At 36.5% G+C, this 26,274-nt stretch overlaps 4 protein-coding genes across 5 annotated transcripts; all 4 read left to right on the top strand.

Moving 5' to 3' along the window:
• Positions 1 to 363: 363 nt before the first annotated feature.
• On the top strand, positions 364 to 2,059 carry LOC145589921 (putative carbohydrate esterase At4g34215). The gene is made up of 2 exons (XM_081646628.1): positions 364 to 995; positions 1,595 to 2,059. Exons 1-2 carry the CDS (start codon positions 444 to 446, stop codon positions 1,799 to 1,801), a joined length of 759 nt encoding a protein of 252 aa, XP_081502754.1. The 5' UTR covers positions 364 to 443; the 3' UTR covers positions 1,802 to 2,059.
• Positions 2,060 to 2,182: 123 nt separating this feature from the next.
• Positions 2,183 to 3,768, top strand: LOC145589922 (putative carbohydrate esterase At4g34215). The gene is made up of 2 exons (XM_081646629.1): positions 2,183 to 3,037; positions 3,404 to 3,768. Exons 1-2 carry the CDS (start codon positions 2,495 to 2,497, stop codon positions 3,596 to 3,598), a joined length of 738 nt encoding a protein of 245 aa, XP_081502755.1. The 5' UTR covers positions 2,183 to 2,494; the 3' UTR covers positions 3,599 to 3,768.
• Positions 3,769 to 5,365: 1,597 nt separating this feature from the next.
• Positions 5,366 to 9,591, top strand: LOC145589920 (D-3-phosphoglycerate dehydrogenase 1, chloroplastic-like). Its single transcript, XM_081646627.1, has 5 exons — positions 5,366 to 6,091; positions 6,539 to 6,915; positions 7,006 to 7,116; positions 7,195 to 7,290; positions 8,618 to 9,591. The coding sequence occupies exons 1-5, from the start codon at positions 5,488 to 5,490 to the stop codon at positions 9,287 to 9,289; spliced, it is 1,860 nt and encodes a 619-aa protein (XP_081502753.1). The 5' UTR covers positions 5,366 to 5,487; the 3' UTR covers positions 9,290 to 9,591.
• Positions 9,592 to 10,543: 952 nt separating this feature from the next.
• LOC145589925 (uncharacterized) lies at positions 10,544 to 26,191 on the top strand. Of its 2 annotated transcripts, none has more exons than XM_081646631.1 (18): positions 10,544 to 11,041; positions 11,306 to 11,660; positions 11,785 to 11,856; positions 11,956 to 12,069; positions 12,289 to 12,456; positions 13,524 to 14,096; positions 14,987 to 15,733; positions 17,136 to 17,393; positions 18,157 to 18,309; positions 19,110 to 19,287; positions 19,393 to 19,543; positions 20,535 to 20,892; positions 21,486 to 21,803; positions 22,215 to 22,992; positions 23,086 to 23,144; positions 23,267 to 23,710; positions 24,161 to 24,199; positions 25,730 to 26,191. In XM_081646631.1, the coding sequence occupies exons 1-18, from the start codon at positions 10,677 to 10,679 to the stop codon at positions 25,910 to 25,912; spliced, it is 5,313 nt and encodes a 1,770-aa protein (XP_081502757.1). In that variant the 5' UTR covers positions 10,544 to 10,676; the 3' UTR covers positions 25,913 to 26,191. The 2 variants fall into 2 exon arrangements, with proteins under 2 accessions (XP_081502757.1, XP_081502758.1); XM_081646632.1 differs by having other exon boundaries at positions 19,110 to 19,284.
• Positions 26,192 to 26,274: the final 83 nt, after the last annotated feature.

Here is a 26,274-nt window from a genome sequence, read left to right on the forward strand (position 1 = left end):
CTAATTCATTTATTGAATCATAAAAGCCTAGCCCCACTTGATACAATGACAACCAGCCACACTCATACAATCATACATTCATACCGACTTATCTCCAATACTTACTCCTTTTCTTTTTATTTATTTGTAATTTTGTAGTATTGGGATTTTACGCTTGTTTATACATATCTTCAATTGTATTTAAATAAAAATTATAGCTAGTTGTCAAATATTGACACGATCTAACTTGCAATAGACACAACACTCGATACAATTCGACTTCATCCAACCCATTATTACCTGACACCTCATTTGTTATATAAAATAATAATAATAATATTAATAATAATAAAATAAAAATAATTGTGATTACCAACCCAAAAGGCCAAAAGCCCAAAACAACAACAGAGTGACCAACTGAACCAAGGGTCAACATCTTTCGATCCCAAAAACCCAATCAAATAATGATGTCGTGCGACACCACCGCAAAACAGATCTTCCTCCTCTCCGGCCAAAGCAACATGGCCGGCCGAGGAGGCGTCGTTAAATACGTTGACCACCATCACCACCACCACAAGAAATGGGACGGCGTTATTCCGCCGGAATGTCAACCCCACCCTTCAATCCTCCGCCTCAACGCGCACCTCCATTGGGAGCAAGCGCGTGATCCCCTACATTCCGACATCGACAGCCGAAAGGTTTGTGGGGTGGGACCCGGAATGCCATTCGCCAACGTGGTTAGGGAGCGCGTGGGTGGGCCAATTGGACTTGTCCCGTGTGCCGTGGGCGGGACCGCGATAAGAGAGTGGGCGCGTGGGGAACACTTGTATGAGAATACGGTGAAGAGAGCTAAATGTAGTGTGGAGAGTGGTGGGGGTGAGATTAAAGCAATGTTATGGTATCAAGGTGAGAGTGATGCCACGGCGAGTGACGCTGACGCGTATAAAGGGCGGTTGGAGAAGTTTATTTGTGATGTTAGGGAAGATCTTCAGTTGCCATTGCTTCCTATCATTCAGGTACTATTCTACATTTGTACTGCTTTGCTTTACTTTATTGTTGCTTGTTTTGGTATGGTGATCATTTATTTTAGGAATGTTCAAATTTGGAAAAATCTTGTACTACCTCCGTCACAGGTTATGTGCAACGATTTGACATAAAGCAGAGGAGGAAAATATCAAATCGTTGCACATAAATTATGACGGAGGTAGTATATATAGTTTCAAGCACAATTAGAGATGGGATGTTACGTCTTGAAAACCATAAAAAGTCAAATTAAACGATCTTTAGAAGATTGATATGCATTGTTAACTTAAACTCAAACTTTGTATTACTTGTGTAAACTCTAATTCAAACTTTAAGTTGACTCCTCTAACTTGGTGAATTGGTAATGTTGGTGTAGTTTAGTATGTCTACATTTTATGTCATTTCTAAAGTGTATGAAGTCATTATGAATTTTATTGTATACCGCCCAGCTATTTGATGAGAAGTGTCTTGCTTGATCAGAACCAAGACTTCAACCAATGTTGGGTGTAGTTATGAAAACATTGATGTGTGAATATATATACTTGGTATATTATAAAATTTAGGAATTACTGAAAATGTTTAATTTGTTCAGGTGGCACTTGCATCAGGGGATGAAAAATACATAGAGAAGGTGAGAGAAGCACAACTAGGGATCAAACTCCCAAATGTTGTATGTGTGGATGCCAAAGGATTGAAACTCAACGACGACAATCTTCATTTATCTACTGAAGCCCAGGTTCAATTAGGTCAGATGTTGGCTGATGCCTACCTCTGCCATTTTAATCCTTCCTCCTCTTAGGCTTTACCTCTACATATGCAGATATTTACATGCTGCATTACTGCTTGCATATGTTGTCATTTGGATAACTTGCACTTCTCATACGGTTTTATATTTCTCGGTATTCAATAAATCAAAATGTTTTTGATCTGTCTCTATTGCTCTAATTGCTGTGTATGTGTGGAAATCGTCTTTATTTTTTTTTTTCTCTATAATCGTTGTTACTATCATGACTGTTTTTATACAATGGATATATTTGCATACAATGATTGAAGTTTCCTCAAATCTTATAATTTATTCATCAGTACCTAATCTTATCGATTACATACTCTGCATCAGTTTGTTACAAGACTTACTTTTCGAATATCTGAATATTGCTATCTAAGATTCTAAGTGATGAATGCATGCTTTATATAGCTAACATAAGTAATGTAATGCTAGTCAAGTAGTTGTTGGAGACCTTGGGGTACCATGAAGATGCTTGTTATTGACTTAATGTGTAGAGGCTTGAATTCTATCTGCAAGGGTTTAGAGTTCAGAATTTTAATTTGCAAGTTGCAAATTGTAAGTCAATGTTTATACCATACATCTCCGGAAATGACGGGGAGACAACTGTAAAATGTTAAAGAAATGGAATGAATTGCATAAAAGAACCTAGATTAGAAGAGTGATGCATTTTCAATAGAATACTTCATCTTCCATAGCTAGGCAATCATGTCATGTGAGGACTCCAAAGAGATCTTCATCCTCTCAGGGCAGAGCAACATGTCAGGCCGTGGAGGAGTCATTAAGTACTCCGAGACTGACCAGAAATGGGATGGTGTTGTTCCACCCGAATGTCAGCCTAACCCTTCGATCCTCCGCTTCAGCTCTCAACTCCTTTGGGAGGAGGCACATGAGCCTCTACATGTTGATATTGATACGCAGAAGGTTTGCGGGGTTGGGCCTGGCATGCCCTTTGCTCATAAGCTTATAGAGCACGGGGCTGGCACTGTTGGACTCGTGCCCTGTGCTGTGGGTGCATCTCCGATCAGTGAGTGGACACGCGGAACACCCTTGTACAAGAGTATGGTGAAGAGGTCTAAAGCTGCAGTGAGGAGAGGTGGGGATGAGAGTGAGATTAAGGCATTGGTGTGGTACCAAGGAGAGAGTGATACGTTGACAGAGCATGATGCGGATGAATATAAAGATAGGATGGAGGAGTTTATTTGTAATGTCAGGGAGGATCTTCAGTTGCCATTGCTTCCAATTATTCAGGTAATCTACTTTTAATTTTAGACCAAATTTCTATGTTTGTTTTCATGGCTTTTTTATTATAATAATCACCATAATGTTTCTATCCTGCCTTAAGATTTCAGATGAAGTTTATAATTGGTACAGCCGTACAGTACTGTACTACTATATAGACGTGACAAAGTGCCATTATTATGTAAAGTCTTGTAGGAGACGGTCTCACTATAATTAACTAAACTGGTCTTATATAGGACTAGAGCGTCTTTTTAGTTTCTGTTTTTGCAAGTAATTTTTTATACACCATACACGGGGTTGAGTCAATGTAAGATAGTCTCATCAAATAGTTACTCTGTTACTAATATATGATTAGAGAATGGTTAATTTCTGTAGGTGGCACTTGCATCCGGGGTGGACGAACAATACACAGAAAAGGTAAGAGAAGCACAGCTTGAGATCAATCTCCCAAATGTGATATGTGTAGATGCCAAGGGGTTGAAGCTAAAAGATGATAATATGCATTTAACTACTGAATCCCAAGTTCATCTAGGACAAATGTTGGCTGATGCCTACCTTAGCCATTTTTAATCCTTCTTTGTTTGGTTAACTCATGGATTTGCATTACTTGTACCTTCTTTTCAACAAGAATTGAAACAAGCCTGTAAAATTATGGTTTTTTTACACAACTTGTTAGTCTCGTGTGTAATCTTATTTTACATGAACCAAATTCTACTTGTATGTGCTGAGTATGTATTTATTTCTCTTTATATCCGTTTTATTCTACTCGTACTTTACAAGTATTTGTACCGGGTGAAATTAATACAAGTAGATACGGAGTAAAAAGAGAAAAGCTCGAAGTGTTTTGACTCTCAACCAAATGTGGTTTTTATCCTTTCTTTGGTGAGAATGATCTCCCAGTTTATTCGTGTTTTCATTCAATATTCAAACATACTCCATATCATATATGCGTTTCACGTAAAGTACATGATATTAGTTTAATACAAGATGCTTAAAAAAGACCCAAAAAAATGGTTGGTTGTAAACGTGCAGAGCAATAAAGCATGCAGGCCGATGCGTTAAAAGGGGATGGAATCAGGACTCAGGATCCAAAATTGCAAGTTGCTCACAATTATAATTACACATTACCCCAAACTTTGAAGGCTGAAAAGCATAGCACAGAGAATGAGGCTGAAAAAAATATTATATGGTACGATCCAACGTAAATGAAATAATCAAATTTGAAGGCTACACCAAAATGACCCCCACCACTTAATGCCTTTGTTAGGTGAAATGAAATTTGCTTTAGCCGCAAATCACTAAATGACAAGTGATTAAGTGGGATTATTTTAAGTCATTAAGCTGCCCCTTGTTGCTTTTAATAGGTCTAAGTGCACTTTAACACTAAATCTACTCCGTATAATATTAGTGATCAAGTCTATAGTTGAAAAGGAATCACGCCTCACACGGTCACTTGTCACTTTAGCTACGATTTTATGTGTAACTTTTACAACAAACTTTGTTTGATTAGACTTTGGTAAAATTGGTTTCAATAACACGAATTTTTAATATGAATTTTGACAGTTTAACTACTAGTTTTAAGAGTACAAACTTTTTCATTGGATTATAAAATATTATAAATGAAACTCAATAATAGAGATGTACTAAACTACTAGTTTCAATAACATGAATTTTTAATAAGATGTACTAAACTCCATTGACTCTAATCGTGTATACAAGTGACAAAATCAATTGAAAGGCAATAAAATTACTTTTTAATTCAAGCAACAATTAATCTAAACTTGAGATCAATTTGATTAAGTTTTTGGGTTAGACACTTAAAATATAAAGAGGAAAGATAATGAAGATTTCACCTTTAAAGTGCTCCAATGAAAAATGAACCATTTAATTTAAAGTAGAGGCGATCAAATATGACCCAACATAAAACAAACATGGGTTTAAGAAGTATAAAAACACGATTTTAGCCCAAGTAACCCGAAAAGGCCAATTTGGCGCAACAAACCCCATACTTGTAACAAACTTGGGCATGAGATCTAACATACTAGAACCCGATTCATCCAAATTTTTATCACCTCAAACCCCCAAACTTAAGATTGAAAAGATTGGATTACTGATTGTCATTTAATTTTTTGTTTTACCAACCCTAAATTACAACAGAGTACTCACTTACCAGTCACCAACCCCCAAATACAAGGTATCAACCATAACCCCACTCTCAAACCCTTACCGTCAATTTCACGCTCCACCTTCTCAACCACCACACTCCCCATTTTCCCGCGCAGTTTCACAGCACGTGCACTCACGTCTCCCTCTTCACTCTCTCTCTTTCTCTCTCCTCCCCAAAACCCCCTTTAAAACCCCACCATCTTCCTCACCCCATAAATCCTCCCTCCTACGGCGGCGCCCCCTCCTTTAAACCCCAGAAAAAAAGCTTCATCTCTCCCATTTCTTCCTCAACAATGGCGGCCGCTTCTTCGTCTGCTTCAACAGCTTTACTCTCCAAACAATCTCTTACCCCTAAACACAGATTCCTCCACCCCACCTCCATTTCCCCCAATTCCCAACTTTCTCTCTCCTCTAAACTCTCCCTTTCTCCCTCGATCTCCCTCTTCTCGCACAACCCTTATCGCCACCTTACCCTCACTACCCCCCGCCCAAAACTCGTCGTTTCCGCCTCCCTTGAATCAAAACCCACCGTTTTGGTCGCCGAAAAGCTCGGTGACGCTGGGTTGGATCTTCTGAAATCGTTTGCGAATGTTGATTGTTCGTATAATCTTAGCCCAGAAGAGCTTTGCACTAAGATCTCTCTTTGTGACGCTTTGATTGTTCGGAGTGGGACTAAGGTTACGAGGGAGGTGTTTGAGTCGTCTGCTGGGAGGTTGAAGGTGGTTGGAAGAGCGGGTGTTGGGATTGATAATGTAGATTTGGGTGCTGCGACTGAGCATGGGTGTTTGGTTGTTAATGCTCCGACGGCTAACACCATTGCGGCGGCTGAACATGGGATTGCTCTTTTGACTGCTATGTCTAGGAATGTTGCTCAAGCTGATGCTTCTGTTAAGGCTGGTTAGTTTTTCTGTGCATTTTCTTTTTGAGGCATTTTGTCGAACAGATTGTCGGCATTATTATAGTTTTTTGTTTGGTGTTTTGTTTGTGATGTTTTGGGGGTTGCGTTTATTGGGTTGTTAGATCTGTTTAATGGGAATTCTGGGTTTTGATTGAATCTGGTTCCTTGCATGTGGGATTGATTGATGTGATTTTAGGTGTTTATTGTAAATGGTATTTCAAGGTAGGTTGAATTTGGTACTGATTGGTTTATTTAGAGATGGTAGTTGTTAAGATTAATGCAGGGTTTAAGCTATTCTTATTGAGTTATAGCTATACAAATGGTCATGAATAGATATTAGTATCCTCTGTTTTGGTGTTATTTTGTTGCCTAATTATATATGAATTATTATGAATCGTCAAATTCTTTTCAATGATGTGTATATTGTTTTATCTATGACAATGCAGGGGAGTGGAAGAGGAATAAGTATGTGGGTGTATCACTTGTGGGAAAGAAGCTTGCTGTTTTGGGTTTCGGAAAGGTCGGGTCTGAGGTTGCGAGGCGTGCCAAGGGGCTTGGCATGCATGTGATTGCTCACGATCCCTATGCACCAGCTGACCGTGCCCGAGCTATTGGAGTGGACCTTGTTTCCTTTGATGAGGCCTTAGCAACAGCAGATTTCATTTCCCTACACATGCCTCTCACCTCTTCTACAACAAAGGTGCTAAATGATGACACTTTTGCTAAGATGAAGAAAGGTGTTATGATTGTGAATGTCGCTCGTGGTGGAGTGATTGATGAAGATGCTCTTGTTAGGGCTCTGGATTCTGGGATTGTTGCTCAGGTAACTATTAGACATTGGTAAAAAGAGTACATCTTTTCCATTTTTTGCTGGAAGATACGAAGTATATAACACGAAATATTTCTTTTGTAGGCTGCACTTGATGTCTTCACACAAGAGCCCCCAGCAAAGGACAGTAAGTTGATACAGCATGAAAGAGTTACTGCAACTCCACATCTTGGTGCTAGTACCATGGAAGCTCAGGTAGGTTAAGTGATCCACGCTGAGAATTGGTGATAGTATGACTTATTGTGTCATTACAAAGTAGTATTTGTTCTGCAGGAAGGAGTAGCCATTGAAATTGCAGAAGCAGTTATAGGGGCCTTGAATGGAGAGCTTGCTGCAACTGCCGTGAATGCGCCAATGGTTCCTGCTGAGGTACACCTATTGCCTTAACCCTTCACAAGACAATCTATATTAACTATTTTGTGATTTAGTTCATAGTTATGGCTTTACCACTACGCCACCACTACGCTGCACTTTTACAATTTTGGTATCTGGAATGTGCCTCTATCTGTTGATAGTTGCTCTTTGTGGCCTTGTTCTGTTCTATAGTTGGTTTTGGATCAAAATTCATGGAGCGATCGTAATTATTCTTTACAGTTATGTATTTTTAGTTTTTTTTTTTACCATCACGTACATGTTTCTTAAACTGATTTCTAATTATACTTAGAAGTGTGGGTAGGGAAATAACAGGAAAAAAAAAAATTGCTCACAAAGTCATCGCCATCCCCTTAAGCAATCTATTATCTGATAGTAGCAATTGCAGTTAGCCAGTTACACTACTACACTAGACGTTTTCAGCAAGCATGTTGGATTGTTTTTAGCTGTCAGTTTCTGTGCACTTTTAGTTTGTAAGCCTATTGATTAGATGGCTGACCTGGCGTTGGGTTTGGTGTGCTTGAAACATTCTGACATGATCAAAATAGATCTTGTGCCATTTTGTTTGTAGATGAATAGAAAATTTATATATTCCTGCAAAATAAAATAACATAAAATAAAATAAAATAAATAAATAAATAAAAATTGCATATGATACATTACGGTCATTACCTATCTTTCTTTGAAGGTACTCTGTGATGATTGTTTGTCGTTTGAAGTTTAACTTGAAGTACACTATTAACTGCACTCTCTGACCATCTTTTTCTTTTGTTCTAGAATTTAGTTTCTGCTACTTGTTGCAGCTGTGTTCTTGAGTTACTTCCAATGCTCATTGAAGTATTGAAACTTTCTTGTGTTTATTTATTTAGCAGCCAGTACTGAAAAGCTTGATACTTAGATTTAGTTCATGGATTGTTTTCGTATATTGTGTATATCATTGCATTTGGTGTCTGAGAAGAACCTGAGGCTTTGTTTTCTTCAGAAACAAAAGAATTTTATTAGCTGGAGACATACCTGTCTTCTTTTGGCTTTGTCTGGCCTTTTCCTTTTAATAACTCCATGTTACTATGTTAGTCTCAACTAATGTTCCTGTGTATCATTCAAGAGTGTGTGTTGGTCTAAGGTGTTGTTCCTGTGTATGTTTCAAGGGAGTGTGTGTGTCTTGGTCTAAGATGATGTTCCTGTGTATGTTTCAAGATAGTGTGTGTCAGTCAGTGTGTGTTGTGTACAAAACTAAGTGCTTGTGTCTTGGAAATTGAAAAATCAGAGGCAAAAAGCTTTGATACTGCATGTGTTTGATTCCCATCTTTACTTGTTTTTTCAGGTCCTTAATGAGCTGAAACCTTATGTTGACCTTGCTGAGAAACTTGGTAGACTGGCTATCCAACTGGTAGCAGGTGGAAGCGGTGTTAAATCTGTGAAGGTGGGTTATGCAACCTCAAGAGCACCTGATGATCTTGACACTAGGGTGCTCCGGGCCATGATTACCAAGGGTCTGATTGAGCCAATTTCCAGCACCTTTGTAAACTTGGTAAATGCTGATTTCACCGCAAAGCAGAGAGGACTTCGTATTACCGAAGAGCGCATTCTTCTGGATGGATCACCTGAAAGCCCACTGGAGTCTATCCAGATCCAGATCGCCAATGTGGAATCTAAATTTGCCAGTGCAATTTCAGATTCTGGGGAGATTAGACTTGAGGGAAGAGTTAAAGATGGAATTCCACATTTGATAAAGGTTGGCTCGTTTGAGGTCGATGTCAGTTTGGAGGGTAGCATTATTCTCTGCCGACAGGTTGATCAACCTGGAATGATTGGAAGGGTGGGAAGCGTTTTGGGAGAAGAGAATGTGAATGTCAGTTTCATGAGTGTTGGAAGACTGGCTCCAAGAACCCATGCTGTGATGGCTATCGGGGTTGATGAACCACCTAGCAGTCAGGTATTGAAGAAGATTGGTGAGATTCCAGCTGTTGAAGAGTTCGTATTTTTGAAGTCATGATGTTCTTTCCTACACCACTGTGGAAGTGCTAGCTCTGAGAATTCATCTTCTCTGATGGCAGCAACACAGATTAGCTTAGCTATTGAATTTTGAAATGGACTGAGGATATATTGGCGATTGGAGACTTGTATTTCTGAAGTTATGATGCTCTAGTTACTAGTTAATAGTTCAAGATGAAACCAATTTTGGTGGAATTTGTTGAATGCCACAAACTTGTATCTTGTATCCGGAGTTTTTAATAATTTTGAGTTGAGGAAGAGTTTGCTCGTTTTAGCACCTGCTACTCATCCTTTTTTTGTCTCAATCGCAATGACTAAAATATTTGGTTAGCCATGAAAGTAATCGGAAATTGTGAGAAATGGTGATTGGTGATAATTTGGTAATAAAAAGCGAGGTGACAATTGTCACTGAGTCACAAATTTGGACTAAGCTTGCAAAATACCTAGTGTATTTGCATGGTTTACACAAATTTTTCCTTTGATCTTATTTACGGACTTCTACGTGTTTCTAATTTTCCCCCTCTGTTACCTTCTTCCAACCATTACAAATTGTCATCTACGAGAAAGAAATTGTTAACCTTCAGTTGTATACTTGCATTTGCTTTTGTCAATTATAATTCCAAAGAGCATTAAAAAAATTAATAAAGGGGTCAAGTTATTAACACATTAGCTTAAACTCTGTATTTTGTTCATATGCATGTTACTCCTGAATAAATTTAAGTCCAAACTCTAAAATTTTAATGGAGTAAAGGCTTCTCATTTACTGAGCTGAACTGAACTGAAATTGAAATTGTTTATGAGAGAAGAAAATTAGAAATAGAGCTGAATAGAATCGAAATTAAGTTAAAGAGAACAGACTCTAAATTGTAGAAAAAACTTACCAAATTTAATGATGTATGCCGGGGTAAAATAAAGTTTGACTTCGCTTCTTGAACTATTGTAAGATTATACACAAAATGAGCATACGAATTAATACTCTATATGTTCATTCGTTACATTTGCATGTTCTTTATCTCATCAATGTAAAAAAAAAATAATAAGGGTATTATCTTTACAAACTATCTTTAAATTGAAATAAAAATAACATTTTGGATCTCCAAAATAGAAGCGGTAACTTGGGTAGGAAGGAGAGGAGAATATATTTAAAAAAAAAAAAAAAGTGTTTGCTGAAATTCTTATCTTTGTCTTCTGCAGACCCCTCGAACCCTAGACCTTCCCCATCTCCCTCATCTTCCACCACTTCTCCATCAAAACCCCCAAATTCCCAACCGTTAACTCCAATTCCCGCCTTTCTCAATCCCCAATTTCATCCCCAAACATTCAAATTCCTCCTTAAACCACCGTCAATTCCATATTCTGATGATTATGATCATCACCCACTGAAATCAATGGACACGATCATCCACGCTGCAATCGAGGAGATCTGCTCACAAGGTGTTAATGGCGTCTTACTCTCTCTCCTCTGGCCTCGCCTTCACTCTTCTCTCTCCTCTGCAGAAATCAACCTCTGCCCTGCTGTTAAGCGGGCCGTATGGTCGGGCCTTGCTGCTGTTCCGGGCCTCCAATTTAGGGATGTTAATGGGTCGGAATTACCCGACCCGAAATCAAAGTCGGTTGAAGAGTGTGAGAGTTTGGGAGTGAAGGTGGTTGCTAATGAGCAGCTTCGAGGATGCTTTGTTGGGTTGTATGATGTTAAAGCTTCCAATATTACTGCTCCTCAGCAACGTGTTCTTGAGCGTCTTGCTCTTGCTAGGTATTGCTATTTGTTTTTTTTGGGAAATTGGTTGTGATTTCTTATAAATGACTTAATTTGATTTTCCATTTATCATCATTTTTTCAATTAGTTTGAAGGTATTTTAGAATCAAGATACAACTTTTGTCTGATTTCAGATTATTGTAGAATCAAGATACAATTTTTGTCTGATTTGAGATTATTGTAGGCTTAAAATTCTTACACTAGACTAATTTGAAGTGTCTTTGCCACTTATAATGACATAGATTGATTGAATTTGTTAAGGGAAACTGGAGTGACACAGGTTCAACTCTCTAAGGACCTTGGGATACCTGGAAACAATATCTTTTATGTGGTAAAGAGGCTTCAGTCCTGGGGTTTGGTTGTTCGCCAGGAAACAATAGTGAGAACAAAAGAAAATAGGCAACCTGTGCGTACCAATCTGATCCACTTACATCGCTACGCGCTGCCTTTGAGCTCTCAGCAAAGACTTGAGATTACAAAAGAAAACAAGAATTTGGAAGAAAACCATGTCAGTGGTGCTGACGTTGAAGAATGTGGCCAAGATGATGTGCGTGTCAAGGATTTCTTGCCTGCAATCAAAGCTGTTTGTGATAGACTTGAGCAAGCTGAAGGCAAGGTCTGTTCTATTTGAATTTGTGAATCTGAATAATTTTGTCAAGGCATCTTTGAATTGTTGGTTACCTAGTATTATTGATTGCAATGGTCACCTTATTTTTCAATGACACTTTTTTTCCTTTAAGGTTCTCGTGGTCTCAGATATAAAACAGGAACTTGGTTATCGAGAAACAAAAGGACATAGAGCTTGGAGAAACGTAATATTTTCTTTATCTCATAGTCTCATAGTTATGTTATATGACCGCTAATGCACTCTCAGAAAATTGTCTGTCTGTCTTCATGATGCCGGTTTCCAGATTAGCAACAGGTTGAAGCAGGCTGGTCTTGTTGAAGTATTTGAGGCGAAAGTAGATAGCAAAGTGGAAACCCCTACGAAATCCAAAAAGGGCAGATCTAGAGGGCAAAACAAGGTACTACTGCTTCATAATGACTCTCATTGCCTGGGAGTTCAATATGTTCTTTTCGGTCTCTCATGAAATCTAAATATTATATTTAAATATGATGTTATCAATAGTCAGTCTTGAGTTCCTCTCTTTTTTTTTTTGTCCTATAATTTTCTTATTCTAAGTATGTCTCTTGTTACTCTTTATAAGATGAATAGTATATTTCTTTTTTCTGGCATTGGGCAGCCTGTCAGTTGTTTGCGATTGCTGAAGAGTTTTTCTCCAAAGTATTTTCAACAAAAGAATCGAGATGGCAAGTATATTGCCTCAGAGCAGCTTGTGGAGCTTCCTTTTGAGCAACAAATATATGACATGATTGATATTGAAGGATCTAAGGGGCTGCTTGGAGTTGATGTATGTTCATATCTTTCTTGATATTTTTTTCAGACTAATGACTATATGTCTTTACCTGTTTCTTATTAATCATCCCATGCATTATTTAAAGCTTTTATTGTTCCCATAAATATCCAAAGAGTCATAGAGTAAGTTTAAAGGATGTTACTTTTGAATGAGTATTGTGGAGTTCACATGTGATAACAGATTCGTGTCCGTGATTATTACTGTTAGTTAATTGAAACCAGTTAGGTATATGTTACTACATTATATCATTTCACAGTGGGAAGTGTACCTCTATCTGTTTTATCAAGTGGAAGTGGCAGACTGGCAGTGAAATTAATGTTTACAGAATTGGGAATTGTGTGTTGGGAACATGCGTATAGGTACTTTGGAATACTTTTGGGGTATATTAACATAATAAGGAAGTATATTGCGATCTCGTACTCATACTACATATTAAGTTACCCTGTTCATAAACAAGGACTTGTAATTTGTCTTTTTTTTTTTTTTTTTTTTTTTTTTGGGGGGGGGGGGTATTTATTTGACTTTAATGTAAGGAAATAATAACTGGAAAGAAATGCTGTAAGGACATGTGTAATGGAACTCTATTAGAACCTAGGTTTGAAAGTTGACTAATTTGTTTTTTAAGCATGCTAGCTGAAATAGACTAAAGGATTGAATTTTGAGATGGCAATTCATATTTAATACTAGGTGTTTTATATATATATATATGTGTGTGTGTGTGTGTGTGTGTGTGTGTGTGTGTGTGTGTAATCTTATTTTAAATGAATGTATTCATGGACACCCTTTATTTCTCTTGGATGCTCTTTCTTTTTCTCACTTTACTCACCTTTTTTTCAAACTCATTCAACTGATTATCTTGTTATGTCCCTTATTATATCGTACGTTTCCTTATGACTATTCATGTTAGCCGACCCTAAATCATTTTGGGACAAAGGCTTTGTTGTTGTTGTAATTTATTTATGCACAATTGCATTTAAGTATATTTTACTTTTGTACTCTTGATGTGTTTGCGTGAATTAGTTTCTTAAGTTTCATTCACATCTAAAATCCTATATGAGCAGGTTTGCGGAAGGCTAGGTATCAGCACTAAAATGCTCGACAACCTGACCAATACAATGGTCTCTCGGTTTGGTTTGCATCAACTTTCAGAAAATCTTGAAAGAGGGTTAGCTTATCGGTTTTGGACAAAAGGAAATTTCTGTCCTGAATTACCTAATTCATCATTCAACAGATTACAAGATGGCTCTGATGGGCATCCTTTAGCTTTAGCATCTATTCAAGAGCCAACTCATGGTACAAGCTCCCAAAGAACCATAGCTGACATGGATTCCTTAAACTCAAAAAAATGGCTAACTGAAGATAATATGGAGAAGATAGACACTGAAGAAGAACTTGAGCATGAATCTCAGCAGGTCAGAGGATCAGTCCAAATTGTTGCTTGTCCTGGAGGTTCACTAGGTTTAGTCCTTGATATGAGCAATATTGTACCTGGTTCAGCTGGTGGAAATGAATGTAATGGTACAACTGAGGCGTTAGCAAATCCAGTATTAAAGCCATTTGAACTTCAAGAAGGCCAAAGATATCCATCATTAACTAATGCTCAGAGAGAGATACGTTTACTTGAAAGACTCGAGGTTTGTTTATAGTCTTTTTATTCTCTGTAGTCTGTACTTGTTTCTGGTCCTGGTTATAAATCTTGCAGTATCAGATAAGTTTATAGTCTAATAGGCAATAAAGAAAATATTGTTTGCTGTGTAGCAAGATGTTACTACTATATTATCTTACTGATGTATGAAAAGAAGGTATAGTAGGGATTTTGTCTTGTTTTGCACATGTTCTGTGCAAAATTGCAGAAGCCCTACGAATTACTTGTGAAACCTGGGAAGGATGTCGACGGGGTTGGCTGTTAGATAACATATTCAGTTTGCTAGTGGTAGCCTGGTAGGTACTGGTAGGTTTTACAGGCCTATGCTAGAGGTTATGGAAAATGTCTACTCCCTCCGTTTCGTGTTAATCACAACGCTTTCCTTTTACATCCGTTTCATATTAATTGCAACACTTCTATATTTGGAAGGGACCCACAATTATTTTATAATTTCTCTTTCCCAATAACCCCACTTTCACAGATATTTTATTCTCTCTCTTTCCTACCAACCCCACCCACACTACTTTTTTATTATATCTCTCTTATTAACAATACTTCATATTATAAGCCTATAAGCCTAGTCTATAATATTCTTAAACTTTGAGCCAACCCTACCGTTGCAACTAATGCAAAACGGAGGGAGTAAAACATAACTCTAACCTATGATTCCTATTGCTGTATGTCTGAAAAATTATACAGCTAATCCTATTAATCTTTGATGAATTGCATCATTTTAGTAGTTTTTGTTTAAGTAATAGACTGACATGAGTTAGCAATAGCATGATCTTTGTATATATTCTTTGGCTGTGCTCTTCAGTTGTTTTGTATATACCTCAATTATATCTTGGATTTTTGTCCAAAATTTCTTCACTTTTGCAGACTGAGAAAATCATTGTTAAACCTGAGCTGCAAAGGTGGCTTGAGAGTTTTGAGAAGGACAAGAAGACAAGAATGGACAGAAAGACCTTGACACATTGTCTGAATAAGCTTGAACGAGAAGGGAAGTGTAAACTCATGGTCTTTAGTATACCAGGTGTCTCAAATTGTGGACATCTCCGTCAAATCCTTGTGGTTCTTCATCCTTCTGTCCAAGGTTCGGCTAGTGAGTTGTCAGACCAAGTGCATGATAGACTGAGATCATTTGAGATGCAAACCCGTGGTGCCTTATCTCAGTCAAAGAAGGAACTTCCCATTCCTGTACTTCATGGCATTGAGAGAATTCAGATTAATGCACACTCTGATACTCAAAGTGCTAAATCTGAAGTTATGCGTGCTAATGGATTTGTCTTGGCAAAAATGGTTCGAACAAAGCTCTTGCATCGTTTTTTATGGGATTATGTGAATAGTTCAGCTGCATGCACTGAGGAGTCAACATCGACTAAAAGTGTAAATCCCACAAAAAACAGCTCTTGCGTATTGTTTGGTTTAGATGTTGCTATCAAAGCTATGCCTTTTGAACTATTTTTGCAAGTTGTGGGCTCTCCTCTTAAATGGACTGATATGATTGAGAAGTGCAAGACTGGCCTTCTTCTGTCTGATCTTTCTGACGAAGAATTCAAGAGCATGATGGATACTCGAGCAACTGGAAGGCTATCGTGGCTTATTGATATATTGCGCCGTCTCAAGGTATACACGGTGTTATTATTTTTCATCCTTGTTGCCTACTTCTCTTTGCCTGTGACTTTTTTGCCTTTGATCATTTATATTTTGGATGTCAATTATTGATTTATGATGAAAATGAGTAAAGCTGTATATGCTTGAAAGTCAACATGTATGCAGTTATGCACATTTTTTGGCATCACTGACACCTTGAGCTAATTTGGCCTCATTAGAGATGAGTTTTTCTTTTTCTTAAGGTATATGGTGGGCCCCACCTTCATTTCCTATATCAGGAATAGCAAGGGGTTAATACCCATGGGGAGGTGGGTAATGTGCATTAAGCTCGAAGCAGAGCCATTAGAACTGAAGCTCGCTCCAACTTGGCTGAACTTCTTGTACAGATTATTTGAGACTGATGGGCACCTTTTGATTCTAGCTTTTGGTTTTGCCACAACTGAATTAGGTGTAGATTCAACACCTGGAGATTCTATCTGGGTGTTAATAATTTGACCGAAAGACCAATCATGGATGCCATAATTAAGTGTTTATGTTTCTTCCAGAAAGTATCAATTTATTTTAGATTACTAGTTAATTTTCCCATAATATCATTCTTTGGAGGCTTTAACATGGGAATTGGGAAACCTTTCGTAAAATTGGTATTTACTCTGAAAACTGTAACAATAATTAGGAAATAAGAAGCATGTTGGAGCATTAAACTGGATAATTGCTTACAATAGCAATAAGCTAAAGGAATGGAAAATTTCTCCAAGCTATCTATATTCTATATCAAAAGACCATAATACTTTTTACAGAAGACATCATTCTTTAATAGGCTCTCAAGTATCCGGCTACTTTGTTTAATGCTGAATAATTATGAAGTTAATGTGTATTATTTTATGGACTTCAATGTCAGGAGTCAGATACATTGTTTGATGCAATTTTTTGGTTGTTTTGTTAAAAAAATATTTCATTTTCTTTTTTAAATGTTGAAGGAAGTTATATTTTTTTGTTATTGCAGACCATTTGTGTAAGGCTGAATGCCTGAATTGATTTTAGTTTCAATGTCCAAACATTTTGACTTCCATGCGCACAGGACTATCCTGCTCTTAGCATGAAATTAAGAAGTTTCTGCAATATTAAGATGTTGTTTCGTTCGTCCAAAAAAAAAAAAAAAAAAAAAAAAAAAAGATGTTGTTTCCATGGAAGCCCTGATCTCAAGTTTATCATGGACTAACCCTTGCAACCTGGGTCACCTTTTACTATATCTTGCATGTCCAATTAAAGTGAAGTTTTATTCACCTTGCGAATTATTTAGGATTTGTCATTCCTTCAGTTTTGGTTTTGAAAAGAAAGCTGAACCTTCTGGGACTTGTTATATTTTTGTTTTTTTGTTTTTCCTCATCTCTGTCATTTTGAATTGATAATCTAGCTTATCCGGCTGGTAGCTGATGAAAGTCCCACGGATGCAACCAAGATCTCACACGCTAAACTTATATACGCTTTAGAGTTGAAACCATACATTGAGGAACCGCTATCAATGGACCTGTTGCCTCGAGGCCCTAGGCATGACTTTGTGTTGTCCACTGGCGAAGCTGTTGAAAAATATTGGCAGACTTTAGAGTATTGCTATGCTGCTGCTGACACAAAAGCTGCTATACGTGCGTTCCCTGGATGTGTGGTTTTTGAGGTAATGATCTGACAATAATGTATCCATACAATTCACGTATTCTCTTTTTGGTTATATGACTGTCTGCCCTTGTATATATATGACTTCACTTTAAGCTTAAGTGTAGTATTTCCTTAAAATATATATATATATATATATATATATATATATATATATATATATATATATATATATATATATATATATATATATATAGATTTGGGGTCAAATGAGAAGTTTCTTAAAATGAGAAGGATGAGAAGGATTTTATGTGCATAAAATTTTCACTAAATGTGCATATTTTTGGAATAAAATGTGCAAAAAAAAATTTGACCGAAATTGAATGTGCATAAGTTCTCGTTTTTCCAGAATTTGCAAAAAAAGTATCAGGTCCAAAATCAAATATGCAGATTTAGTAGAAAATATATGCACATTTAGTTCAAAATAAATGCACATTTCATCCTTCTCAGTCTTCTCATTATAAGATCCTTCTCATTGTATCTCATATATATATATATATATATATATATATATATATATAGTGTCATTCTTCTTTTTAATCTCTATGTTTGAGGGTGATAGCCCTTGTAGATAGTTGATACATTTTTTTTTTTCCATTATGTTGTTCGACTTGTGCATACCCACATACGTGTGCAACTGTGCATGTACTTCTCTATGTACGAAATTCGAAGCATTGTTACCCATTACCAGCTTGTCTTGCCCCCTGTTTCTTAGTCCTGTATTCTCAGCTTGTAATTGATAAATTCAATCATTTGATCTGCAGGTTTGTCTTTATCGGTCATGGACTACAGTCAGGGTGATGAAGGCAGAGCAACGTGCTGAGCTCCTCAAGCGCATTAAGGATCAGCAAAGTAAAAAACTCAGCTTTCAGGAGTGTAGAGAAATCGCCAAAGATCTCAATCTTTCTTTAGAGCAGGTGAAGGAGCCTTATAGGCTATAGCTCTTTATTGTCATGAAACTCTGTAGGCTTGAATTATACCACTCCTTACCTATCTCGTTACCTTTATCTTAATTTTAAGCTTAATTATTTGAATGTTATTCAGTGTTAGGATGGAAAAATGAAATTTATGAAAAGAACTATCTATAAATTTATAAGAATAAAGATGATGCAGCTGTTGATTGTTTTAATGTTCTGAAAAGTCATTGAATGTAGTTTTGCAGATGGATGCCAAAAAGTTTTTTTTTTTCTTCATATTGACTAGATCACAAAACATCAGTCTGCTCATGTCTCATGTGATCAAAACCTTTCTTATTAAAATTCATATTACCAAGAGAGATTAATGTTACCTCACTTGCCTGTAATCATGTTGATGTTCCTTACCGGTCAAACCACAGTTGCTAGTTCATGATGAATGATCATCCTCTTGATAAAATTTGATCTTGCTATTGCTTTGATGTTCTTGTAATGGAAAAAGAATTGAAAATTGGTCTTCTTTCGCTCTATAGAAATTAAGATATCCTCTTTGACCTGCTCTAACATATGCTTCTTACTAAAGTTGGTGTAGAAAATCTGCTAGGACAGTTATAGGGAAAGAGTGAGCATCTTACCAAAAATCAAGGGTGAAAGTGTCTTTGTAGACTGTTATATAAAGTTGAACTAAGTCGGATGGAGCTGATGGACTATCAATTATTGATCGAGTAGAGTGTATATTTGCTGCAATTAGTTTACACTGAGGTATATATACCAAATCCTAAGTTTCATTAAATTATTTGCAGGTGCTTCGTGTATATTATGATAATCGGCAGCAGCGTCTTAACAGATTTCAGGGAGATTTCAATATTCAGGGCGTGGTTTCAGATGCTAGAAGTGACAGGCATCCTCAATCTCGGCGCAAAAGGAAGGTATCTGAAGAAGAAAGATTGGCGAAGCGTGCAAAAGCCAATCATACAAGTGGTTTGTTGAAATTCGATTTTGTTGTTTTTTGCTAGAGGTATTAGCCGAGCCTACTTGCCAGTGTACTTAAGCATGTTGTTTCTTTGATGGCATGCTGGATTCTAGAATCCCATGAAGATAGTGAAGAAGAGGAGTTGGAGGAGCCTGAAGTTGTTGAACATGAGGAACAACAGGAGTCATTAATCGGGCAGTGTATCATGCCAATGTTGAAACCAACTCGTCAGCAAAAGTTCTCATGGACAGAAGAAGCAGACAGGTATGTCGATATATATATATATATATATATATATATATAGGGGAGGGATCCGGTGAGAATAGGTTCATATGTGAGAATTCATACTTATATGAGAATTAATTTTAAATTTTAGAACATGTGAGTAAAAGTTTAGAACATACGAATAAAAATTTAGAACATGTGTCTGAAATTAAAATTTAGAACATCTGAGTAATAATTTAGAACATCTATGTGAGTAATATGTTTAGAACATTTGATTTAAGAATTAGAACAAGTGATTAAAAATTTATAAAATATGCTTTATGAAATTTTAAACATATGAGTAAAATTTAGAACATCTAATTTAAGATTATGAACATGTGAATAAAAATTTAGAACAAACTGATATAGAATATAGAAAGTGTGAGTAAAAAATTTAGAACATATGAGTAAAAAATAGAACATACGCTTTAAAATCTGGAACATATAATTAAAAATCTTAGAACACACATTTTAAAATTTAGAACATATAAGTTAAAATTTTGGAACAAGTTATTTAAAATTTATGATATTAAACTTAACTTATTTTATGGTTTAGAACATGTGAGTACTAAATTAGAACATTTGATTTAATTTAGAACACCTAAGAAAAAGTTTAGAACATTATATTTAAAATTTAGAACATACGAGTAAAAATTTAGAACATAAAGAGTGTTCTCACATAAGAAAAATTCTCACGAGAGCCTCCCCCTATATATATATATATATGAAGAATCTAAATTTTGTAATTACCAGTCTGCCAATATAATTACTTTGGTTTGGAGCTTGGTGGCTAATATGAACAACAGAAGAGAGTTAGGAAATTGATGGCCTTTAGGTGGTTGTAAATTATTGGTATTTTACGTCACTTCATCCTATTGACACAGGTTTTTGAAGTTGAAATTTGTGTATATATGTCATTCATTTACAGGAGTATTAGTTTCATTAGTAGTCATGTTGCTTAATTGCTTTTTGTCTCTCCTATTGTTGTCAGGCTTTTACTAATTCAATATGCAAGACAAAGAGCAATTCAAGGTGCAAGGCGCGGCACAGATTGGGCTTCAATTAGCGATCTTCCTGCTCCTCCAAATACCTGTCGTAGAAGAGTTTCTGTTCTGAGAAGGGACATTAAATTTGCAGAATCTTTGATGAGGCTGTGTAAGTTGCTTACTCAAAGGTATGCTCAGCAGCTGGATCAAGAAAAAAATGAGTGTGGTCAAGAGTCCCGTTCTCAGGGAAAACGCTGGGATGACTTTGATGATAGTACAATTAAGGTAGCCCTTAAGGAGGTTCTTGTACAAAAGCAGATGATGAAATTGGAATCTGCCAAGAGAAGTGAATCTGCATCTCAGGTATTTAATATTTATCAGTTTTTGGCACAGATGCTTAAATAACCTCTATGCAATGAAGCAGCTTAAGACTACCCATTGCTCAAACTAACTCACTTTACACTTTGTTGATTTTATTTTGTACCAAACTGCTAAATGCTTCCCTTATTCCCTATCTAAATAGATCAACTGTCTATTCATTCAGCCTTTTGTGATTTTTCCAATTTTGAATATGCATTTATTCTCTCTCCATTCCATGTTCCCCCCCCCCCCCCCCCCCCTCCCCCCCTTTTTTATAATTTAAAAAAAATCCCTTATTTAATAATTTCAATGCTATATAATTCTTTTCTTTTAAGTATCAATGAAATTCTTGTAGTTTATAATTTTTTTTTTTTTTTTATACCAATGCAATAACTTACACATCCATCAGGCATATGCATAACCTTGAAAGACTTTTTTAATGTAGATTGTTCTTCCTTGACTTTGTGAATGTTTCTCCTCAAGGTTGGGAGTCATTGTAACTTCATCAGCCAAAAATTTATCGACATGGAGTAATCTTTGTAAAATATTTTGAATCCTATGCAATTTAGTGCTTATAAAGCTATCTATGGTTGTAGGGAGCCCACAATATTGTTGCTAGTAGTCCAGGTGAGTTTGACAATGACTCTGAAAAGCAACAGATAGATTCCAGTCAAAGATCCAGACGCCACCGCCTTCCTCAGAAGTTTGTCATGCATTTGAAGGAGGGGGTTAGCATAACCAAACGAATGAATCAATCATTGGCTGTTTCTTGTGCTGTTGAGCTTTTTAAGCTGGTCTTCTTGACCAACTCAAAAGCAGCTGAAATGCCAAATTTGCTAGCGGAAACGTTATGTTGCTATTCGGAGCATGATCTTTTCTCAGCTTTTGACTACCTCAGGCAGAAAAAAATTCTGGTAGGCTTTTTAATTTATGGACCCCACTTATGGGACTAAAGCTTTGATTGATTGATTGCTTTTTAATTTATGCTCTCAACTGCTTTCTTTCTTCTAGTAAGTGTTATGATATTATTGTACTTGATTAGAAATGCATTGGCTCAGACAATATGCTTTGAATTTCTAATGCTTAGCCTAATAATTTATATTGTCAAATGTGGAAGTTTGATTTTCACCTGAGGAAGAGAAAAACTCACATGAGGAAGAGAAAAACTTGGGCCATCTTCCCCTCCCCTAAATCCAAAAGAAGAAAGAAGGATCATGCTTTGGTTATGCTTATGCTCATGTTATGGAAACTACTGCTACTTTATTGTTGTTGTCATTTTATGAATCAAGGTTGCCTTTTTGGGGGGCTAACGTAATGTGTAACAGGTAGGAAGTGGTCCCAGTCAACCATTTGTCCTGTCTCAAAATTTCTTGAGGAGCCTTTCATTGTCTCAATTTCCAGCGAATACGGGGAAGCGAGCTTCTAAGTTAGCAAGATGGATAAGTGAAAAGGAGAAGAAGTTGATGGAAGGAATGGTGGATTTACCTTCAGATCTGCAGTGTGGAGATGTTTTCCATTTGTTTGCTTTAATATCTTCTGGAGAGCTGTCCATTATGCCGGTTCTACCTCTTGAAGGTGTTGGGGAGGCTGAGGACTCAAGAAGTACAAAACGTAAATATGATGACCATGAATTTGAGGACAGTGGTGTTAGCAAGAAACATAAATGTAACTCTTTGCAAGAAAGTGAGATCTTTTCCCGCCGAGAGAAAGGCTTCCCTGGTATAAAAGTTTCTCTAAGTCGAGCAACAATTTTGAGGTCCTACACTGTTGAATTTTTCAAAGATGAAGGTAATGCAATGCTGTTCAGTGAAAATGATCAGTTTTACTCGACTTTGGGTCAGACAGTCAGCTGCACATTATCCTCCGTTGAAAGTGTGAAAGAATCCCCTGATTTTGGCAGTATTATTCCAGCTACTATTATTTCTGGTAATTCATTATGGGAAGTTATGGCAAATTTCTCTGTTCAAGATCTGTCTAAACATAGTGGACAAGAATATGCTCAATTGCATCCAGAGCTTTTTAAAATTGCACACACAAATATTCAGAAAGCTGGTGATCAGGGCTTAACCATGTCAAAGGTTTCTGAGTGCTTGGGAATTCAAGGTATTCTGTTTTGGAGTTGGGTGTTTTTTTTTTTTTTTTTTTTTTTACTCTAAAGATCAGTCATCATACTGATTATTTGGTTTCCCTTACCAGGTACAATTCTGGCTGAACATGTTGTTGATGTGCTTCAATTGTTTGGCCTTGTATTGAAGGTTGGTGTCATTTCTGATTTCAGGATGGTGATTCTGATACTTCTCTACGATTTTATTATATAAAGTGAGCTGATAAGTTTTCAAAAAAATAGAGTGAGCTGATTATATTTTCTGCGATTTAGGTCAATGGTTACAATTCTATTCATGTAGTTGATGGTCAATATCTCACCAAGTACTTTCTGGCCTCAAAGACAACTTATTCTCAAGGTCCTGGAATGGCTTCATCTTCAGTTCCTCAGAGAGATGAGACACATATAGTTGAAGGGACTGCAGATTGTGAAGATAAAGTGAATTACTCAGATGATTGTGAAGTGCATAGTCGTAATTCATCTGAAGAGGTCTCACCACTCTTTAATGTAGTTCAGGCTCACAAAAAGCTTGAAGGAAGCAGCTCTAGAACATCCACTGAAGATAGGGAGAATATCCAAAACTTTGACAAATCAACTGCTGCTTTTCGGCCAATTTTGCCTTGGATCAACGGGGATGGAACTATTAATAGGATTGTCTACAGGGGGCTTACACGTCGTATACTTGGTATTGTGACTCAAAATCCTGCCATACTAGAGGTAATATTACTTTATCCACTATTTTGTATGAGGGGCCGGTCCTGAAATTATCTCTGCTGTTGTACTGTTAAGGTCAAAATTGCATGAATTCTGGACTTCTCCAGATCCTGTTAAAGGCAAAGTGATATACTTGTTTTTTTTTTAGGGGGATGGGGGGCTGTTAATTAATCTTTCAACGAGTTGTAAATGGGGGTTGGTATTGTGGGAGGGGGAGGTGGTGGGGAAATGGTATTGTGGCTTTCCAATATTAGTAGAATTTTCTTATGCTGAACAATAATAAATTAGAATGGTTTTCTGTTTATGTATTGGGCATGGAATAGTCCAATTTAAACTGTACATGGTCCTTCTTTTCTTGTTGATCTTTGTGTGGTCCTTTTCTTGTTGATCTTTGTATGATCGTGGTTTTCCATTTTTTTTTTGTCCCCTCTGCTGATCGTATGATTCTGACAGGGTGATATTCTCAGTCAAATGGAAGTATTAAACCCACAGGTATCCTTTTCTTGTTTGATTTGTCTGTTTAAACAAGATATTATCCTTAAAGTTTTATGTTGCTGAACATATCATCAATTTTCATTAAGTAATTTTTTAACTGACTTCCTTAATTGTCTTTAATTCAAAGAATTTTCATTTTCATTAAATTGCATGCTGCTGTGAAGTTATCCAGTGAGACATGGAGTTGTTGCAAGAGTATAAACAAAGATTCAGTGCCTTTGTTCTGCCTGTACTCAGGACTTAAAATTGTTTAAATAATTTTAAAGATCAGTGTTGTGTTATACTTCATGCCAATTAAGATGGAAGATTGGAAGCTCGGTTTTAAAATGAACTGTTAATAGACAGCTAGATAACAAGTATTTAACAATATGATAAAAAATTCCATTGAATATTGCAAAATTCTGGAAACAAGGTTGATATTGAATGTTACACAACCCCCCCCCCCCCCCCCCACACACACACACACTCCCCATTCATTGCATGTCGATAAATATTATGCCTTGCGCCCTACTCTTTATGCTACTATCATTATATTTTCTTAACTGGTATCATTTTTTTTTTTTTTTTTTTTTTTTTTCAAATGGAGCCAAAATTTTCACTTTTTGCTGGCTTTGGGTTATAATGCACTACTCCGTATATTAGAGTGGCTTTTAAAAATGTGTTTGCATCTTATTCATGATGAAGTATTAAAGGGTTGATGCATTTTGTATATATACTACTCTAAGACTACAACTACATGGATGTTATATTTTAGAAGACAGATATATGATATACAACTATGCATGTTCTGATTCTAATTACTTGTCAATTGAAAGGCTTCCTACAGGACTAAATCTTAAGCTCTTATTATTTGCTGTCTCCTAAGTCCTAATCTTTTAATTTGTCTTCAAAACTTATTTGACATATTCATGGATTTTCAGAGTGGAAATTTGTCACTGTATTGTCTAAAGAAGTTAAAGTTAAGTAATTCGCAGCATCTTAAAATGTCATGGTTATAGCTAAATTCAATGTAATGCTGCCAATTGAAAGAGAATGAAATTGTGAATCATGACATTAAATTTGGTCTTTTCATTGAATTGTTTTAGTTGATCAGCTGACAACATGATGTTGGCATTCGGTATACGCCTCTTCCCAGAGGAAAATTTTTTGGATAAGGAATTCTGCTTGAATCTTTTAATGTAAACTCTCATAAATTAGTTATGAGAGTTTTAGTGGAGATTTAGTGGTGTGATTATAGGTTAGATCACAGTTAGAACTTAGAGCTTGGGAGGCACCTTACCTAGATTATCCATGGCAAAAAAATCTTTGGCGGTAAATGTGGTCATGTAGACATGGAGAATATGACTTGACACTGCAGTGTCAGAGAGAATGTTCTTGTTAATTTGGTCTTATATGGTGCAGATGAAATTATTTCTACTACTAAGCCACAAATTTTTGGTTCCGTGCTTGATTCATTATGAGTTTACTTTTTCTTTCTTTTTTAATTAGAAGGTGTATTTGTTTATGCTTTGTTCACACTTTCTTCAGAGTTGCCGAAAGCTGTTGGAATTGATGGTTTTGGATAAACACCTTATTGTGCGGAAGATGACTCAAAGAACTTCTTCAACACCCCCTGCCTTGCTGGAGAGTCTCAGTGGCAACTACTCTAGACCTAAGTTTGTTTGTCGACAGCATTACTTTGCAAATCCAATGAGTACTTCACTGCTATGATTTTAGGATCCTTACAGCTGCTTAAGAGTCATATCATGTATTCATATGCTGTACAAGAGCCCTTGCTCAGCAGTCTTTTTCCTTTTGGCATAGAGGCTTCTCCTAGTTGAGCCTCTGGCGCATGGTGTACAGTTTCTATCAATATATGGTTCTACTGTTGCAACTCATTTCACTAGTGGTTAAGACTGATAGCATGTGTATGATGTCATGGGTTCAAATTCCCCATCTCTATTTGTACTTTGTGTTGCCCTTGTGACTCATTTGGATAAAAGAATAATAAAAAGCAAAAAATGAATATATATATATATATATATATATATATATATATATATATAGTGAGAAACTTGTAAAAATCAGTTTTG

Source organism: Chenopodium album, chromosome 17, assembly GCF_948465745.1.
Source record: "Chenopodium album chromosome 17, dcCheAlbu1.1, whole genome shotgun sequence".
NCBI lineage: Eukaryota > Viridiplantae > Streptophyta > Magnoliopsida > Caryophyllales > Amaranthaceae > Chenopodium > Chenopodium album.